At 39.1% G+C, this 21,159-nt stretch overlaps 1 protein-coding gene across 2 annotated transcripts in view; it reads right to left on the reverse strand.

Moving 5' to 3' along the window:
- The window catches only part of LOC121293603 (protoheme IX farnesyltransferase, mitochondrial), a 130,528-nt gene that overhangs the window by 94,782 nt on the left and 14,587 nt on the right, over positions 1-21,159 (reverse strand). For both annotated transcript variants that reach the window (XR_005946568.1, XM_041216695.1), the window contains exon 3: positions 8,029-8,335. Coding sequence is in view for 1 of the 2 variants with exons in the window: in XM_041216695.1 (XP_041072629.1) it covers positions 8,029-8,335 (307 nt within the window). In the remaining variant the exon portion in view is untranslated. The remainder of the gene's footprint in view (positions 1-8,028; positions 8,336-21,159) is intronic.

Consider the following 21,159-nt stretch of genomic DNA (forward strand, 5'->3'; position numbering starts at 1 on the left):
ACTCTTAAGTGGCCTCTGAAATGGTTGTGCAAGCCACTCAGTTCAAGGGTCATTAGGAATAGGCAACAAATGCTGGCATTACCAGTGATGCCTACATACGAGCATATGAATTACGAACAGGAATAAGCCACTCGGCCCTTCGAGCCTGCTCTGTTATTCAATAAGATCATGGCTGATCTGAATGGAACCTCAACCCCACATTCCTGCCCACCCCTGATAACCTGTCAGCCCCTTGTTAATCAAGGATCTATTTAGCTCTGCCTTAAAAATATTCAAAGACTCTGCTTCCACCACCTTTTGAGGAAGAGAGTTCCAAAGAATCACTACCCTCTGAGAGAAAAAAATTCTCATCTCTATCTTAAATGAGCAACCCCTTATTTTTAAACAGTGACCCCCTAGTTCTAGATTCTCCCACAGGAGGAAACATCCTCTCCAAATCCACCCTGTCAAGGCCCCTCAGGATCTTAAAGGTTTCAATCAAGTTGCCTCTTACTTTTCTAAATTCCAGTGGATACAAACCTAACCTGTCCAATCTTTCCTAATAAGATAACATGCCCATTCCTGGTACTAGTCTAGTAAACCTTCTCTGAACTGTTTCTAATCTGTTTACATCTTTCCTTAAATAAGGAGACCAGTTCTATACACAATATTCCAGATGTGGTCTCACCAGTGTCCAGTACAACTGAAGCATACATCCCATGAAAGAATGAATAAAAACCCCACAGCATGTTAGTATGCTCATTGTTGTTGAGTGCCAAGCTGCTGAGACAATTTTTTTTCAAATAACTCTCTCATTTGTTCAATTGGACTTTTGCAGATACCAACAAATTTCTGGGCTCCAAATATTTTGTTGCAGTATAGATTAATCATTTGATGAATTACTAAGTTCCCTTCAACAGACGTAATTTACTATTATTTACATGCATAAAATGCAGTTGTTAGCATCTTTTTACTACCAAGCTAATAGAATAGGGTGCAGTTAGTTCATTAAATATCAGATGTCATCTAATACCATAATTTTTAGTAACGGTTGCTCACTAGCTTCCAGGTTCATAATGCATACCCTCATAATGGATTCCTTTATATAGTTTAAATATAGTATTAACATATGGGTCCTGATGTTCTGGCTGCACATAGCATGTAACACCAAAATCCTTTTCTTAAATGCATAATCAGTTTGGAGGCATGGGACAAATAACTAGAAGAGTGAAATGTTTCAAAGATTGTTTAAAATAAAAACCCATTATGTATTTTTTGGTTAGCCACAGTTGATGCCTGCAAAAACCTGTCACTGTGCTAAACAAACAAAATTACTCCTGTAGAAAACAGAAAATGCTGAGAATATTCAGCAGGTCAGGCAGCACCCGTGGAGGGAGACAGAGTTAAAGTTTCAGGTCGATGACCTTTCATTCAAACTGTTCTGATGAAAGGTCATAAACCTGAAATGTTAACTCTATTTTTCTTTCACAGGTGCTGCCTGATCTGCTGAGTATTCCCAGCATTTTCTGTTTTTATTTCAGATTTTGGGCATCTGCAGTATTTTGCTTTTGTACTAATGTAGAATTTCTGTTTGTTCAATATGGAGTGAAAATTGGTAGGTTAGGTGCATCCTCAAACAAGACCAGGATGTTTAGGCAGAGATCTAAGGTTAAACGATGAAGAGGTGGGGGTGGGGAGATGGGGCAGGAAGGCCCTAAGTCTGTATTGTTGGGATTCAACCAGCTAAAATTTCAGAAGTTGATAATACAGAACAATGATAAAATGAAAAAAAAACTTACATTTATATAATGCTTTTCATCACCACTGGACACCTCAAAGCGCTTTACAGTCAATGGGATACTTTTGAAGTGTAGCCACTGTTGTAATGCAAGAAACACAGCCGCCAATCTTTTTGCACAGCAAGCTCCCACAAACAGCATACAATCTATCTTTGTGATGTTGACTTAGGGATAAATATTGACCAGGCACTAGGGACAACTTCCTTACTCTACTTCGAAAAAGTGTCATGGGATCCTTTACGTCCAACAGAACAGGCAGGCTTGCTGTAATATTTCATCCAAAAGATGGCACACTCGACAGTGCAGCATATCCTCAGTACTACACTGCAGCGTCAGCCTTGATTTTTGTGCTCATGTCCTTGAGTGGGACTTGAACCCAGAACTTTGTGCCTCTTGGCCATATGCGACATAACAATAATCTTCCCCTTGTTTGTCCAGCTAGGACAACTAGGTTTGACTCTTCGCTAAATGGGCAGGAAGTAGTAGGGTGTACTTCATGAGCAAAACAATAAGTAGCACATCACACCAGGAAACGTATGGGTGCACTACCACCATCCTCTTGACCACAGCATTGGACATACATCATACCTATTAAATAATAGCTCTACCATAAAAAGAAACATAACTTCAGTGGAAGCTGCTCGCTTTTGTGAAACCTAGTCAAAGGAGGCACCAAATGCTGGACACATGCGCACGTGTTCTCAAATACAGTCTTCAGGTAGCACCTTCGGTAACTGTTATTCCAAGTCTCAGCATTTCCGCATCAACTAAGCTTTCAGTGGATTGTACTGAAAGCACTATAGGAGAGCATGCTGTTCTGTTCCATTGATCCTCTGCTGATCGAATGTAGAGGAAGGGAGCACTGCCTTTCCTCCCAGCTCATTACTTCTAAAATTTCTGGATTTATGATCACTTTCCGTTTCAATTATCCAGCGGTGAATCCCTTCTGTGTGATGGGTATGAGATCACCTCTGATTGTAAACGGCAAGTTAAAAATTAAGGCATTTTCATTTTGTGCCAATTATGGGTTGGGTGCAAAACACCATTAACAAACTGTTAAGTAAACAGCAGAAAATAGACAGGTTAGAGTGCTGGTTTTGAAACAAATGATAAAAATGACTTGAAAAACAAAAAAGTCACATCATGAAACTGGCCTTTTCCATTAATATTCCTTGAACATGGGAAATTAATTGCTGTGCTGTAATTGAAGTGGCCGGTAACAGATGGGTAGTTCATTAAATGTCAAACTTAGAATTGCTTTGCTCATTTGCTACAATAATTTTGCCTACACAACTGATTTGTAGAAAAGGCAATGGAGAACAAGTGAGTTGTTTAGTTACCATCACTGACCTTGAAAAGATGTATTTCATCCCATAAATACAGCCCCAATAGCAATTAAATTGTTTTAATGATCCTTTTAGTTAATTATTATAAATAGTAAAATAACAGAAGCCCTGTATACTTTAGTTAGTGCCATAATGAGTGAAAGTTACAAAACAATCCCTTCCCATGTCACGGAAATGAACTGTATGGCATTCCTTGATTCAAATGATGGCAGTGAATTAAAAACAAATAATAAAAAACGAATTAATCGTACTCAATAGGTATAAAGATCGTAAGTGGAACTCTTTTAAATGGCATCACTGTTACGGAAAACAAATGTTCCTTATATCCAGATGTTGTGTTTAAACAAACACCTTGAAATGCAAGGAAAAAGAATTGGTAAAAGCAAAAAATGAATTGGTGCCTGGACAAATCGCTGTCAAATGAACATTTTCAATCCTAGGGTACTTAAATTGATTCAAGCCAAAGAAATAAAATTCTCCACTGAACAGATCATTTTCCTCACGGTTTATGAGTCCTAATATAGAAATTAATTTGTTTGAAAGGATATTACAATGAAAAATTTAAACAGGCTACAAATTTTCTCCCCAAGATGACAACCTATGCCGGGCTTTTATATGAGACACTAAACCGAGGCTGCAACTGTATTCTCAAGCAGGTGAAAAGAGGATGCCATGGCAGAAAGCAGGAGAGCTCTTCTGCTCTTGCTATTGACATGGGAAGTATTTAACCCTCAACCAACATCAATAAATCAGATTATTTTGTCATGCACCTCATTGTTGTTCTTGGGGCTTTGCTGTGTGTAAATTGGACGCCACATTTCTGTACCTTACAACCGTGACCACATTTCAAAAGAACGCCACTGATTTTAAAACTGTGTTGGGGCATCTGAGGTCACAAATGGAGCTATGTACTGTAAATGCAAGGCCTGTCCTTTTAACATGTTGACAATTTGGTTCCCCCCCTCATCATGCTGGTGTAAACCAGATGATGCCAGAGACTAAAGAGTCTAATTCTTACAGGCACAGTGCATTATGTTGCAAAATTCATATTTAAATCCTAGAGGGGAAAAGTGACAACTTCTCACTAACTACATTCATAAGCAAATCATTGGCTTGAAAAGCTTTGGGGCACTCTGAGGATTAAAAAGGTGCTATGAGTGCAAGTTATTTTGTTTGTTCCTGTTAAGACTCTTTTCTTGTAAGCTGTGCCAGCTATCTCAGTCGGCCATGCTGTAAAACACCCTTGTCTTCCAGCTACATGACTTAGAGCTAGAAAGAAAAATTCAACAGCAACAGCAGGGCACCATCTTCTCTGCAGAAAACTCTGAAAAGACAGTTTGAACAAAGAAGGGATATTGGCAAAGATCTCAAACAGTGGCAAGACTGACAACTTCATCCAAACTCTTTCTTATAGCACATTCCCAAGCATTACATGTGCTATGCACAACAGCAGGGATGGCACAATTTATTTAATGCAGTACCATATTCCTTTTTGTCATCAATGTTTACACAGTTTCAGAATGTGAGTAACAGATGATTTTAGTTTTGCTTCAACAATTGTGTGTTTTAAAATTGTGACATGAGGTAGCACAAGCCTCTGATCTCTACTCTTGTGGTTATGCTGAGGCATCAAAATTCTTAATACAGTGGCAACACCTCATTGTAGCCTAGATTTCTCTGTAATTTGACCCAGCCTTTAATAATATATGCCATATAATGAAAGACTTGTGTAGTCATAAAAGTGTACTCTGCAACAGTTACTAGCCTAACTAGTTCTTGTTGATCCAGAACGTGCTCCAGAAATAAGAATGCAACCAAGGAAAGCTACAAAAACAAACAAATCAAAATAGATAGGAAAACTGTGTTCTCCAAAAACTTTATGGAACAAAAGAGACGGAAGTAGTTAAGGGAAAACCTAATTTTACTTGTTTCAGTAACAGTTTAACCCAAAATACAGTTGGCACCTTTCAAATGAAAAATATTTTAGTTATATTACACTATTTCAGCAAAGATTGAAACATTCAATTAAATCTTCTGAATCACTGCAGGGCCAAACTACATTTGTTATTGAAAATAATAATCATTCTCAGACTTCAACATGAAGTTTGAGACTTTTCTACCCCCATCCACTTTTAAATTTCTCCTGGGGACAGTTTCTGTAATTGCCAGAGGCCTGGAGACAAGGAGCACACTACTTACTCTTTAATGCAGGTTAGTCTTTAAATGTCCTAAAATAAATAGTCTATTTTAATCTCCTAAATCAATGGAAATAAAACCATTAAATGGAGCATTCACATAGCTTCAGCATAATAGGAACTGGTGTAGGAGAGCACAACATTAGTTCAGCCGCTACAGGTTTTTCAAAGAAGTCACAAGGCATTTTGGTGCCCTTGGCAGACAACAAGTGAAAGCAAAGTTTATAACAGGAGCTGGTCTGGATGTACCCAAAACACACCTGCTTTTGGCTGTTGTGGTAACAGGTCTTAGCACATAACATAGGCTGACACCTCAATGCAATACTGAGTGTGCTGCACTGTTGCTGGCGCCATCTTTCAGATGAGGTGTGAAAATAAGACTCTGCCTGGCTGTGAAAGCAGGCAAAGACGGTTCCAAGGCACATGGATCATGGGGAAAACTCGCCATTGGTTGGAGTCATACCAAGCAGAAAGGAAGATGGTTGTGATTGTTGGAGGTCAGTCATCTCAGCTCCAGTACATCACTGCAGGAGTTCCTCAGGATAGTATCCTCGGTCCAACCATCTTCAGCTGCTTCATTAATGACCTTCCTTCCATCATAAAGTCAGAAGTGGGGATATTCACTGATGATTGCACAATGTTCAGCACCGTTCACGACTCCTCAGATATTTAAGTAGCTGATGTCCAAATGCAGCAAAAACTGGACAATATCCATGCCTGGGCTGACAAGTGGTAAATAACATTTGCAGCATACAAGTGCCAGGCAATGACCATCTCCAACAAAAGAGAATCTAACCATTGCCCCGTGACATTCAATGGCATTACCATCACTGAATCCCCCACTATCAACATCCTGGGGGTTACCATTGACCAGAAACTGAACTGGACTAGCCATATAAACACTGTGGCTATAAGAGCAGGTCAGAGGCTAGGAATCCTATGGCGAGTAACTCACCTCCAGACCCCCCAAAGTCTGTCCACCATCTACAAGGCACAAGTCAGGGGTGTGATGGAATACTCCCCACTTGCCTGGATGAGTGCAGCTCCAACAACACTCAAGAAGCTTGACACCATCCAGGACAAAGCAGCCCGCTTGATTGGCACCACATCTACAAACATTCACTCCCTCCACCACCAACGCACAGTGGCAGCAGTGTGTACCATCTGTAAGATGCACTGCAGGAATTCACCAAGGCTCCTTAGACAGCACCTTCCAAACCCACGGCCGCTACCATCTAGAAGGACAAGGGCAGCAGATAGATTGAACACCAACACCTGGAAGTTCCCCTCCAAGTCACTCGCCATCCTGACTTGGAAATATATTGTCGTTTCTTCACTGTCGCTGGGTCAAAGCCCTCGAACTCCCTCCCTACCAGCACTGTGGATGTATCTGCACCACATGAACTGCAGCAGTTCAAGGTGGCAGCTCACCACCACCTTCCTTCTCAAGGGCAACTAGGGAAGGGCAATAAATGCTGACCCAGCCAGCGAAGCCCACATCCCGTGAATGAATTTTTAAAAATCAAAAAAAGAGGTGAGGGTTCTCTTTGTGTGCTGGCCAACATTTCCTCCCTTTAACCAAAAAACACCTAACTGGTCATTTACCATTTGTTTGACCTTACTGTGTGCAAATTGATTGCCAATGTAACACTGACTACATTTCAAAAGTAATTTATTGAATATGAAATGTGTTGGGATGTTCTGAGGATGTAATAAGTATAAAAAGGCATGCTGGGAAGGTCCGCAGTTGACCAAGCCAGATCTATTATTTTGCTATGAGCCACATTTGCAGACCATGACATGTCTACCTGAGAATAGCTTTCTCCTCAAACTCTAGATCATCTGTGAGTCAATTGCAGAGCTTTACCATTTTCTCCACAGATACCTGCAGCTATTATGCAATACCAGACAGCACTGACAATGGTTTTGTAGATCAATTCATGTTGTCTTTCACATCCCAAGTTATTGCAAACATGCTGCATTGCTGCCCTATGGGAAAGATGCTCTGGAATGCCGAAGAGGACAGCTCCTCTAACCTTCACCTCAATCAGGATAATGCTCCCTTCACCAACCATGAAATGGGAAGGGCCGGGGTGGTGGAGTCAGTAGTTCCCCAAGCTCTCTATCATGACATTGGGATTTCTCTCACATTATTTTTACTTAGAATTTCTATCCCCTTCTCTCTTGCAAAAGGCTGGCAATGGCTTCAAATATCTTCTGAATCTTTCCAAAATCTGTAAGAAATATTTTTGCCTATGTAGCCACTTAACTTTAAATTTCACCTACAATTTTCTAAGCACCCCATGAAGCCTGCTTTCTGTACTAAGCTAAAGCTGCACTGAAAACCGTGAACAATTATTTGAATAATCTGACCCAGAAAAAAATGCATATATATATATATATATTTATATATATTTATATATAAATAAAAAAATCCAAAACGGTGTATGTTCAGGAAGGCCTAGAACATTTTTTTTTACTGTTTTTTTAACTGTGTGTTTGCGTCTCCTGGAAGAGATTTCACACCTCAGGGCTTTAATGCACTTGGTAAGTCTACTGCATTATACTGCCACTTTTGTGTTGCCAAGTGCCCAAAATCACATTGCACTGATGAAACAATGGCATTATAAATGTAGTCTCAAGATTGAAATCAGCTTCCTTACAGTGTTCTCCATAGAATCAGGCACAAAAGCAAACATCATACAGTACCTGTGAGTTTTATTTTAGACAGTCTTGCATAGATCCCTGGTAGATCCGACAGTTGCACTTTCGCCTCTTTCCAATGTTTTGCTTCCCTGATGTCTTGGACAGTCATTTTATCCTCAGCTACCTCAGCCATCGCTGTCTTCTCTGTCGTGTTGTCTTCATGCTCTTGAAGACTGGGCGGATGAGGCATAATTGCAGGAATTTGTTGCACTGAACGGAGGACAGTTTCATCATTGATCAGTGGTTGTTTTTCTGGTTCAGCTTTGGGTTTTGCACGTTGGTACAATCCTTTATCAACTTTCGTTACGTACTGCAAGAGAAAGGAATAATAAAGTGAGTCTTAATTTAGACACCTAAACATCTTTTTGTGTTTTATACTTATACATTAGAATAAGGATGAGTAAATTAAATTTATAGTGGATTGCTTTTAAGTGTTGGTTGATATTTCAAATTGAAAAGGTATTCTACTCAATCTAAATTGGTCTGTCTGGTATTCAGCTTTCAATGGTTGCAACTTGATCCTAAATTACACAGAATTTAAGTTACTCTTAGCAATTTACTTTTAAATAAAGCAACATGTAAAATGCTGAGGATACATATTGGAGGTTACATTGAACACTATAATTACACACCCAATGGACCCGTTTTAAGTTACATTTTTGAAACAAAGACTATTATTTTTAACACAACAGTGTCACATCTATTGCATGTCAAGGGCTGCTAGAACCTTCTTAATCTCTCTCGGAAACCAGAACTGAAGAGAATTGCAGAGATTCAAAGTGGCTGCGCACTAACATTGAGGCTATTACAGCAAAGATAGCCTGATGCATCTGATGAAGCAGAAGAGTGAAGGGAGAAAATTATCTGGCTTTTCACATAAAATTTTGACTTAATCTGAGCTTTTTGGGGAAAATAATTTTCCTTTAAAAGAAACATCATCTCAATTAAAATGCATTTTCACCTCTACAGTTCTCTTAAACTAGAATGCAAGTCTCTCCAGCATTTTGCAACTAGTTTCATAAACAAACCTGTATGCTCCAACTAAGGGTCAGGAAGGAACTGAAACCTTTTTACCTTTTCCTTTCTTGTCTGTAATCAGTGTGTCTTTGGAAAGAAAGGTTTGCATATTTCTTAGCCCCACTGACAGTCTGCATCCAATTTAAATAAAAGCAGCAAGTTTCCGTAGGTTCACCCCAAAAGTCTAAACGTTATGTCACTCAGGCAGTCACGCACACAGGAGAAAGATACAGTTCAAGAGAATAGTGCACTTTTACCAATTACAAACAAAGGAACATTTCTTAAGCAGTCTTTGCAGGCCTATTAAAAAATGGCATTTTACTCCTGAAGCATTAGTCCAGGTAAATTCAGATGGCTGGTCGAATATCAGAGTTGCTGCAGGATTCCCTCAAAGAGATGAATGTTCGCAAGTCAAAAGTTAGGCACTTGCAGTTTTCGTACCAGGAGATCAAGTATCTTTATCAGTGGGCTTGGATTAGGAATCAGGCAGGGAGACTTTCTGGGTGTAACAGTCTCCAGGTTTGAAAAGGTGTGGGTCTGCTGCTGATATCTTGTAACTAGTGGTCTGTGTAGACTGACTGACTTCTCTCTGGTTCTTGGAATAATAAAGGACTTGATATCAGAAGCTTGTTTTAGTCACATGATGGAAAGCTTTAATACCTTCCATTGTCTACATGATGGATTGAAGCCAGGGTGATTGATACACAATGGGGGAATAATTGGTAACCCATCAACATATAAGCTACAATTAGCTCACAGGAATACCTTATATGATATTAGATTCTCACAGCTCCAACATGCCTGTCAGTCATTGTTTGTTACATCTCTTCCATTGACCTGTTCAGGATGACCCCTTAGCACCCGAGATACCCATTCGCATTTGAGAACTTTCCGAAGGCATTTTCAAACATGAGTTAATCCTTTGTCTGTACAAAGTTGCAAATCCACTTGACCCATGGCAGCCATCTTAACAGTCTTGTTGCTGTCCATTTTCAAATAAAAGACAGTTCGAGAAAATTATATACTAAGTGCAGTCTAAGTTTAAAGCTATGAATAGGACACGCCTTCACTGGGCATGACATAAGATATAATTTAAAATTAGTTGACTTGGCAAGGTCATCAAGTCACTCCATTAACTGCACATTACAGAGAGACTTTATAAAGAACTGCACACGGAGAAAGCAGACCGTCCTCCTGCAAAATCTAAAACTCCCCGAAACATAATAATTACAACATATAACAACCAAGTCACAAAATGGAAAGAGAATAAAATGCGACAATGCAAAGTGGATAGTCTAAAAAGCAATTATCAAGATCAGTGTGAGATTTTGGAAAGCATCCTTGCAGCAGGTGATTATAACATTGAGGATGCTGCTAAGAAGCTGATGAGTGGAATCATATAATTTAGGCAAGCCAAACAGTATTGAATTTGGTCTATTCACTACAGGTGACTGTCATCAACAAGCTTATATTTTGCACCCAAATCAAATTCAAATGAGATGCTACACTGCAGACAGTGAAGTATACCCCAAAAAGGAAATGTACATATAAACTTGTGTTGTAGGTAACTGGATGTGGTAAACCTAGACTGAGCTTCTTCTTACCAAATTTGTTTTAAAGAGTAGCCTGGATCTACATTTAAGTCTGTTGAAAAAGATTTTCTTTAAACCTTGCGGCCATCAAAGTAAGTGACATCAAAACTAAGTGGCGAAATGCTACTCCATCACTTTCATGAAATCTAAGTCAGGTAATAGCATATGGCAGGTACAGAGTAAAGCTCCCTCTACTGTGCCCCATCGGTTAACTGCAATTCCTTTCCCTAAAGAGTATTCTCTACTGTACCAATGGAATTTTTTTCTTCCACAAAAGTTATTCTTCTCAAACTCTTTCAGCAAGATCGCCAATTTAGTTCTAATCAGTGTTGAATTATAGACAATTTTGTCCACTGTGAACCTGATTACACATATCCATTCATTTCACGTAGAAACTTTACATCTGGCAGGCAGGAAGCTTTTTCCACATCTTTCCACGTTGGATTTAAACCCAGAACTCAGGAATCAAAACTGCCATATGGAAACACCTTTCCCTCAACAAATCTACATTTCAATAACACAATTACTGAAGAAATGGAGCAATAATGGACTGTGGATTAGCACATTTCAGATTGAAGCACAGAATTTGAAAGTTCCAAAAGCAATCATTTACACTCTTAGTCATTCAAGTTTAATATTGCACAATTATTTGTCCATTTAATGCTCACTAAACAGTCAATTCAAATTTCACATGTGGACTGCAGCACACATACAGGTGAAGCCAAATGTATGCAACCTGTACACTTCTGTTAATTGTTATCTATTTTTCTTTGTGCTAACATTGAATTGATTGCTATGTGCAGAAGCAAATTGCATACGGGTTTGCAAATTGCTTATTTTTGTCTGCAGTTATAATAAAAACATGAAACCAAGCATTAACTTTCTTTGCAAACTGGTTATGAGCTTGTTACAATTGGGCTGCACTCACTGGCAAACAAAACCCAAAGTGCGTCAGACTGAAATTATATGATAGAATTATATAGCCACCTGTGTGAACGAGGCACATAAAGTAATACCTAATCATTTAACAAAAAGAAACAGAAAACAATGGGCTATTCAAGCCCTTAGAACTACAGTATTGAAACCAGTAACTTATCTGCAGTGTTAGGTGAGACAAAGATATTGTAAATACAGAAGATTGGTGATTTGCCATTACCAAAGTGAACTTGCACATAAAAGTGAAACTTGTGCAGTCTGCAATAGCATTTCTAGAAGGCCTGTCCCAAATGATTATTCGTATAAAAGATTTACAGTAGGATCTTACACAGAATAATTTACAAGGAACAGAACAAACTTATAAGCTCTGACGAAGGGTCATCGACATGAACTCTACTTCTCTCTCCACATAAGGTTGTCAGACCTGCTGAGTATTTCCTGTTTTTATTCCAGATTTCCAGAATCCACAGTATTTTACTTTTCTAAGCATACATCAAGAACTGCTCCACAAATAACTTACCTTTTCACTATACTCAATAACTCCAAGGAATAAATTGCTTCCCAACGCATGCATTCTTGCAAAGGACCCTATGATGCACAGCACAGTTTTCACAGAAGCTCCTTTCCATCAAGCTTTGGAGTCGATCTGAACTGAAGTTTAAAGCACATTTGGAATTATCTGGAACATAATCCTCTTTAAGGGCTAGATTTCATTGGGCAGTCAAGTCATTGGGTAGAAAATCCAGCCCTTAACAAATTGGGAAAACCATTTGCCTGGAGCAAACTTGTTCTTGGAATGGGATTTACTCAATTTTAATTTGAGAATTCAGACATATTAAACCACCGTGAAAACTGCAGCACTTCTTGCTGAAATTCATAATGAATATCTCGCTGACATGACACTGAATAATCTTCAGTTTATTTGAGTTAGATTTTCCCCTCAATAGTCAATCTCCAGATAATTATAAAGTATGAGTTAAAATATTAGTGCTTTCATCTACAGTAGTAAACCTTATTCAAGAACAAAGAACCAACTAATGTGCCCTTCATTGATAGAACAACCATACAAAATGGCAACTGGATAGCATCAGCAGCCTTGGTAACACCATTTTAATTTGATTTTGTAAGTTTCCTCTAAAGTTTTGATTTTTTTGTTACAGTGCTCCATCAGGGGCTGTCACCCCATGCATTTGTTTATTTTATTGGTCATTTGTTTTATTTTAAAAGAGACTATAAAATGGTCAAAATTCCTTACAAAACAATGACTACATTTCAAAAGTACTTCATATCAGTGAAGCGCTTTGGGGCATCCTCAGGATACGAAAGGTGCTTTGCCCCCGGCACTGGCCAGTTTGCTGGTAAATCTAACCAGCAGGTTTTATTTTCTGCAGAATAAATTCAATCATTTGACCCAAAACTACACTTCTGCAAAAACAGGCTCAAAAAGTGACAGAATTTTTGAAGTAAACACATTTGCAGCCTTTTGAATATACTCATAGCAGATTAGAAAAAATTTTGAATGTAAAAGTGGATGGAGCTGGAGGTGAGGGGATTGGAAGAGGTTCTCAGCTACATGGGCCATATTATCCCTCAGAGTCTGCTCCAAGCAGGTTTTCTTCCTTTGAAATAATTTCACCAAGGATGGTGGGACCAGCAGCGACACCCTGTCAATGCATTCATATTAGCTTGGACATCAACTGGTCCTTCACTTGCTGCCATAGCACTGTCCTTCCTGACTCCCAGCCAACCTCTCATAGCTGATTGAAAATTAGAGACAACCCAGCAGGGAGAAATTACAGGGAGGGATTTAAAAATCTGCGGTGGGAGCCAGCGCAGAAAATGGAGCGAGATCAGTCATTCAAATATCACTGCACTAGAGAATTGGAGCAATAGTAGCTAGGAACTTATTGCTTGCAATGAGAAACAATAAGGAAATGTATTTATGGATGTCCATCAAAATAGAGAGAGAGAGAATTTGGTAGGTAGAGACTCAGGAAGAGTCAGCATGGCTCTATGAAAGGGAAATCATGTTTAACCAAGTTATTAGAGTTCTTTGAAGGAGTAGCACGTGCTGTGGACAAAGGACAGCCTGTAGATGTACTATACTTGGATTTCCAGAAGGCATTCGATAAAGTGCCACATCAAAGGTTATGCAGAAAATAAAAGCTCATGGTGTAGGGAGTAACATGTTAGCCTGGATAGAAGATTAGCTGGCTGGCAAAAAAGAGAGAGTATGCATAAATGGGTCATTGTCTGATGTGACGAGTGGAATCCCACAGTGGTCTGTGCTGGGACGCAACTTTTTACAATTTACATCAATGACTGAGATGAAGTAAGTAAAGGCATGGCAGCTAAATTTGCAGACGACACAAAGATAGGTAGGAAAGCATATTGTGAAGAAGACATAAAGATGTTGCAGATGAATATAGATAGGTTGAATGACTGGGTAAAAATCTGGCAGATGGAATATAATATGGGAAAATGTGAAGTTTTTCACTTTGACAGGAAGAATAAAAAGCAGGGTTTTACTTAAATGGGGAACGACTGTTCTCGTGCATTAGTCACAAGAAGTTAGAATGCAGGTACAGCACATAAACAAGAAAGCTAATGGAACGCTCTCCTTTATTATGAGAGGAATTGGACATTAAAAGTAAGGATGTTATGCTTCAGTTATATAGGGCATTGGTGAGAATGCATCTTGAATACTGTGTGCAGTTTTGGTCTCCTTATTTAAGGAAGGATGTAAATGTGAAGGAGACAGTTCAGAGGAGGTTTACTAGACTGATACATGGGATAAGCAGGCTGTCTTATGAGGTTATGTTGGACAGGCTGGGCTCATTTACACTGGACTTTAGAAGGGAGGGGGATGACTTGATTGAACTATATATGGTCCTGAAACAAAAACAGAAATTGCTGGAAAAATTCAGCAGGTCTAGCAGTATCTGTGCTGTACCACTGGTTTTATTTCAGATTTCCAGCATCTGCAGTATTTTGCTTTTATATAAGACCCTGAATGGTCTTGACAAGTTGGACATTGAAAGGATATTTCCTCTTGTGGCTGAGTCCAGAACTAGGGGGTACTGCTTTAAAATTAGGGACCACCCTTTCATGATGAGCAAAATTTCTTTCTCTCAGATGCTGTGCGACTTTGGAACTCGCTGCCTCAGAAGGTGGTGGAAGCGGAGTCACCGAACATTTTTAAGGTAGTGGTAGATAGATTCTTGTCAGGCAAGGGAATGAAAGGTTATTGGGGTAGATGGGAATGTGGAACTTGAAACACAAACAGATCAGCCATGATCTTATTGAATGGCGGAGCAGGCTTGAAGGGCCAAATGGCCTCCATCCACTCCTATTCTGTACGTTGGTACTTTAAGAGTGATAGACTTGTTTAGAGATTTTTGAGAGGTCATCTTGTATCTGGTCCAATGTACAGCATATTTAATGTACAGCTAAAAGGAAAAATTACATCAATCTGTTGCTAAATTGGTTAATCGTAATCATTACAAAAACCTACTTATATTGATAGTTATGTAAAATTATAATTTCTTTGTCTCTCAGTCTTTCTCCATTTTCCAGCAAAAGCAACACTCAAGATTTTATCCAAATCTCTGGGAGTTTATATGCATTGATTCTGGTTTCTATTATTACAGCGATCATAGAATACATCAATTAAACAGCAGCCCATGCAATTAGCCCACTAAATCGCCAAAGTATTGCTCTTCGTCAAATTTTTCTGAGCACAAATGAAAGCAAAATCTTAAAAGCAACACCAAAGTATGTGTTTTTTTAATAATAAAACTTAGAGATTCCTCAGACATCAAAGAATTTAAGTTATCAAATACGAACATGTCATGAAAGAAAATAATTAAAAATAATTAGTTACATAAAAATAATAGATTACACAATGTAGGTGGGTTTATTTACTTCAAATTTCAAATATAGCCTTGTTGTAGTAAAACATAGGCTTCTTAATAATGCGAAACTCAAAATACTTGCTTAAAGCCACAGGTGAAACAAAGTACTACTATACAACACATTTTCTCACAACATACAAGTCAAAACATGACAGCACCAGTTTCGTGTTTATGTTTTGAATAGAGCTATTGTCACTCAATCCCTTCTCTTATTTATCTCAATCCGGAGAAGGGACAAAATACTATCTCCCACTGATCTGATAATATATGAGAGGCAAAATCTTAACTTATATGTATCTAAAATACTTTTCATATTTGCTCGGAAACCCATTGTGGCATTTTATGACAAACTTCTTAAAATGTGGGCTGAAAGAAGCTTATTTTTAAATAGTTTTCAGAAAGGGTAGACTATCACCCTCCCCTTCCGTACAAGCAAGCTAGTAAGAAACTTGTCTTTTCCCTCTCCAAAGTCCATGAATATTTTGAAAAAGCCAAAATCCCTGCCCCCCTTTGCTATAACTCCTGTTAACAGTCTCCAATTAAGTTTTTGCCATTAACCAAGTCACAAACAACATTCTCTCAGACAATGACCTTGGTGCATTAGTTCTCCTTGAACCGGCTGAAGCCTTTGTCGTAGTCGGCCACATCGTCCTCCTCCATCATTGTCCATCTTGCTGGAACGGTCATCACCTCTTAACTATTCAAATCAGAACCAAGGCATCTCCAGCAATGGTTTCTCTTCCTATCCCAAATCATTGCATCTGAAGCTCCCCAAGAATCATTCTTCACTCCATTCCTCATGCACATCTTCACACCATGGGGTTCAACATATGTGTTACCTAACTCCACTACATCTCTTGACACTTCTACTGCCTCTTTGTTAGACGGCTTGATGAGCCATAATTTCCCCCTGCCAAACACTGGGAAGACAAAAGCCATTTTCTTCAGGCTCTGCCACAATCCTTTACCGACTTCATCCCCTGCCCAGCCATTGTTTCAAACAATTCGATCCCGAGCTTAGCATATGACCCTGCAATCCTCTTCATCACAATGACCATCTATGATGTCAACTTTACCCATCCTAAGTACATCTGTTCCTAATGCTATCATCCAGGCTTGCCTATTGCAGTGTTCCCCCTGGCCAAATTCCCATCCTCCATAAACTTAAATTCATCCAAAATTCTGCTACTGTATGATATCCCACATTGAGTCTTACTTACCCATCACCAATGTTGTTGGTAACCCACCTGGGCTCAAAATTTAAAATTCTCATTGTTGTGTTTAAAATTGCTTTGTGGCTTCACCCCTTCCCATCTCTGTAACCATCTCCGGTACTACAACTATCCACATCCCAACACTCCATATATCTGACTCTAACATCATTGTGCATCATTTCTTCCCTTTGCTTTATCCTTGATAGTTCTGCCTTCAGTCACCTCAGTCCCATGTTCTGGAATCTACTCTCTCATCCAATTTTCCATCCCGCTCCTCTCCCATAAAGAGGCCCCTTAAAAATTTTCTGATCATCCCACTAATATTTCCTTCTTTACTTGTTTCTTTACTTCTTTCCTTTTTTGATTACAATATTGTGAAGTACTTTGGGATGTTTTTCTTTATTTATGGTACTACGTAGGTTTACATTGTTGCTTGAGCAATGAAAGAGTAGAATGATATATTTCCCTTCATCCAATTTCCTCACCACCCTGGGAGCAATCAGGCTGAAATTTGATGAACTCGTTTTCCAGTAACTGGTAAATCCAATGTTTATTTTTCCATAGAAAAGTTCTCATCGTAATCTTGCAGAATATGGGAAAGAATCTTTTCCTAATTATCGAAGTGATAAGATAAACTGTAACTCACATGTCAGAGCGGCTCATATTTCACTTGATTTCTTCCAGAGACCCACAAACCAGGAAATTTACTCACACCTATCACAAGATGAGAAGTGGGGATGTTTGCTGATGACTGCACAATGTTCAACTCAGATACTGAAGCAGCTGTGCAAATATGCAGCAAGACCGGGGCAATATTCAGGCTTGAGCTGATAAGTGGCAAGTAACATCCCCATCACAGAAGTGCCAGGCAATGACCATCTTCAACAAGAGGGAATCTAACCATCACCCCTGACACCACCACCTGCAAATTCCCCTCCAAGTCACACACCATCCTGACTAGGAACTAAATCGCTGTTCCCTCAATGCCACCTGTTCCCTCAAAATCCTGGAACTACCCTCCTAACGGCACTATGAGTGCACCTACACCACATGGACTGCAGCGGTTCAAGTTAGTGGCTCACCACCACCTTCTCAAGGGCAATTAAGAGTGGGCAGCAAATGCTGGCCTAGCCAACAACACCCACATCATGTGAAAGAATGAAGAAAACGAGGGTATGCTATTGACCAAGTGACTCTTCTCATGAGGCATGTTTATTTTGAAAAATTGTTACTATAATAAAAACAATGGACTTGCATTTATTCAATACCTTTCATGTTCCAAAATGCTTCACAATAGTTTGCATTAATATAGCATCTTTAACAAAGTAAAACACCCCAAAGCACTTAAAAAGGAGTGTTATTGAACCAAATTTCACACTGAGCCACATTACATGATATTAGGGCAAATGATCAAAGGCTTAGTCAAAGAATTAAGTTTTAAAGAGTGTCATACAGGAGGAAAGAGGGGTAGAGAGATGGAGAGATTTAGCAAGGGAATTCCATAGGTTAGGCACCAGGCAGCTGATGGCACAGCCACAAATGGTGAAGTAATTAAAATCAAGGTTGCTAAAGCGGCCAGAATTAGATAAGCAGAGATATTTAGATGGGTTCTGGGGCTGGGATAGATCACAGCGTTGGGCTTTGAAAACAAGGGTGAGAATTCTAAAATCAAGACGTTGCATTACCAGGAGCCAATGTAAGGTCAGTGAGTACAGAGGTGATGAACGCATGGGACTTGGTGCAAGTTAGGATATGAGCAGCAGAATTTTGGATGAGCTTTCGTTTATGGGCACTGGAATATGGGAGGCTAGCCAAGGTGTGTTGAACAGCCAAGTATAAAAGTAACAAAGGTATTCACAGACAAATAATTGTTTTTTTACGCATAGTCACACAGTCTAACATGGCAAGCAATTTGCACAAATTCGGTCTCACAAACAGCAAATGATATCAATGACTAATCTTTTTTGCTGATATTGATGGAGAGGGGAATGGTGGCCAGAACACTGGGAGAACTAAAATAAAAACAAAAAAACTGTGGATGCTGGAAATCCAAAAGAAAAACAGAATTACCTGGAAAAACTCAGCAGGTCTGGCAGCATCGGTGGAGAAGAAAAGAGTTGACGTTTCAAGTCCTCATGACCCTTCAACAGAACTCCCTGCTCTTCTTTATTTAGTGTTATGGGATCTTTCCTGTACATTTGAACGAGCAGGTGGGCCCTTGTTTTAATGTCACAGGACCTCCATCAAAGCATCACACCCCCAGTACAGCACTGGAAAGGCATCCTAAAATATATGCTCAAGCCATGGAAGGAATTGAACAAATAATTGTTTGACTTACGGATGGGATAGTTAGTTATATTAGGCTCACACTTGAGAAGTCTAACTGTATATTTAGAGTTACCAAGTTAATTACCTAACAAAGTCTATGGACCTCATAATGACTAACATTTTCATCAAACAGATCTCCCCTTTCATCAAAGGGGAGATCACGTTTGCAAACTGGAGAGCACTGCTGAAATTTATAATCATTATGTTGTTTTCTCTATCTATAAATAGAAAGGGATTAACTTCAGTGCTTCAGGTTGGAATTCTGATCAGGTAACCAAGTTTACTGATTACGTTCAAAACAACTTTAAAAAAAAACTTTCATGGTTTGTTCAATCCCAGTTGTCACATTAGTTATCATTTGTTCACATATAATGGTCAACCAGATAAATTGCAGCACAAAAGCATGAAGTTGATGGATGTAAAAATTATATTATCAGTAATTACCAACTGCCCAGTTGGAATTTAAAGCAAGAGCAGCCCACCAGAGCTACTTATCAACTCTGACTAAAGTACAATTATTTGAATACTGTATACACTGTCTGTTCACGCACTCAATCACGACATGACAGGCTTAGAGCACAAGTAGGCAATACAATAAAAAGCTTTACTTCTCTTCTAACCTAACTAGCTAATATTTTAAATCAATCACAATACAAACTAAATCATTTAAACTCAAAGTGGGAGACCTGGTGTACTGCTCAGCTATTAAACAATAACACCCACTTGATATCTAACACAGCATATAGTTAATCCTCCTGGAATATGACAAAGGAGAAAATAGGAAGCGACACTACTGCTACTGCCACAGGCACAAATGATTAGCTCTGCAGCAGTAAAATGAGCCTGGAATAGAAGCACTGCTTAGATTTGTGAGACAAAGAGATACTGCCAGTAACTGCAAAGCAGAAGGGATAAGAGAGAGGGGAAAGCAAGAGACGATGAGTGTCAGCAAGAAAAATGAGAGAAAGAAGCAAGGAACAAGAAACAAAGGAAGCGGGAAATTCAGAAATAGGGAACAGGTATGAGAACAGTTGGAAACAGTGCACATTAAAGCCCCATTGATGAGGTAGGTTTCAAAAGCTCTTGCCTGGTATACTGTACTCATAGCTACAGTAGGAATTTCAGTAAGCCTACACTATACTTGATTGACAGGTCCCCATTATTCCTTGGTACTGTGCTACAATTACCTGGCCATTTGTTTCTGATCTTCAGTTATGACTAGGCCTTGTGCAGTACAAAATATAAAGACCACTGAAGTTTCACAGCTAGATTAGTGTGGGTAAAGATCACAGCTGTTACTTCAAACTGACCTAAAAGAAATAGTTGTTTCCACCAAGTTTGAATGGAAAAAACTTAAAGTGCAGTAACTTTTGGTGAATGCCCCTTCCCCAATATCAATGCAAGGTTATATAGTTCTTAAAATATATTGTTGCTAAAAATGTACCTGCTCCAAGTCACAGTTTCACATCAAGCTGTAACTTTACACTTAGGGTGCTGTCTTCTAAGTTTGTGCTGCTTTAGATTTCATTTAAAATTTACTTTTAAAGTTTTAAGATACTTATATCCAGACCATTTGGTAACATATAGTAGAATATACATCTGTTGCTGCAGAATTTTAGTGGCTCTGTATGCTGATAAGGTGTGTCACCAAACCATTTCCTTTTCCAGGTCTTCAGCTTTGAAAGGTTGGCTACAACTGACTTACAGAAGAGTTGCATTCATTGCCACAAGTACCACAGCAGTGTCTGTGTTTCAGTTCATGGCCTTTGGAAAAGACTTAGAGGGAAGGGAAGAAAATACAATTTGGAATCAAATTGGCCAGGAATGGGACTGGCAATAAAAACCTTCTGAGAGCTGGCTCAGTGTTGAAAGCAAATGCACATTTTTGTGTTTGTACTAAACTTGTGAACACAACTGTGAGGAACTAATCCAGAGGGGAACAATGACAAGTGTCAAGCACATTGATCACAAATAGTCAAGGTAACAGAGAGCGGATAGGAATTTTTCTGTGCAACCATGCAGTGAAGAACCTTCCGCAGAATGGAAACGCAAAAGGGAAAAGGGAGTTTGTTACAAAGAAAGCACTGTGTTTTTCATTTGCCTACAAAAGTGATGTTAAAATAGCTCAACTTT

The sequence above is a fragment of the Carcharodon carcharias genome, chromosome 22, assembly GCF_017639515.1.
Source record: "Carcharodon carcharias isolate sCarCar2 chromosome 22, sCarCar2.pri, whole genome shotgun sequence".
Taxonomy (NCBI): Eukaryota; Metazoa; Chordata; class Chondrichthyes; order Lamniformes; family Lamnidae; genus Carcharodon; species Carcharodon carcharias.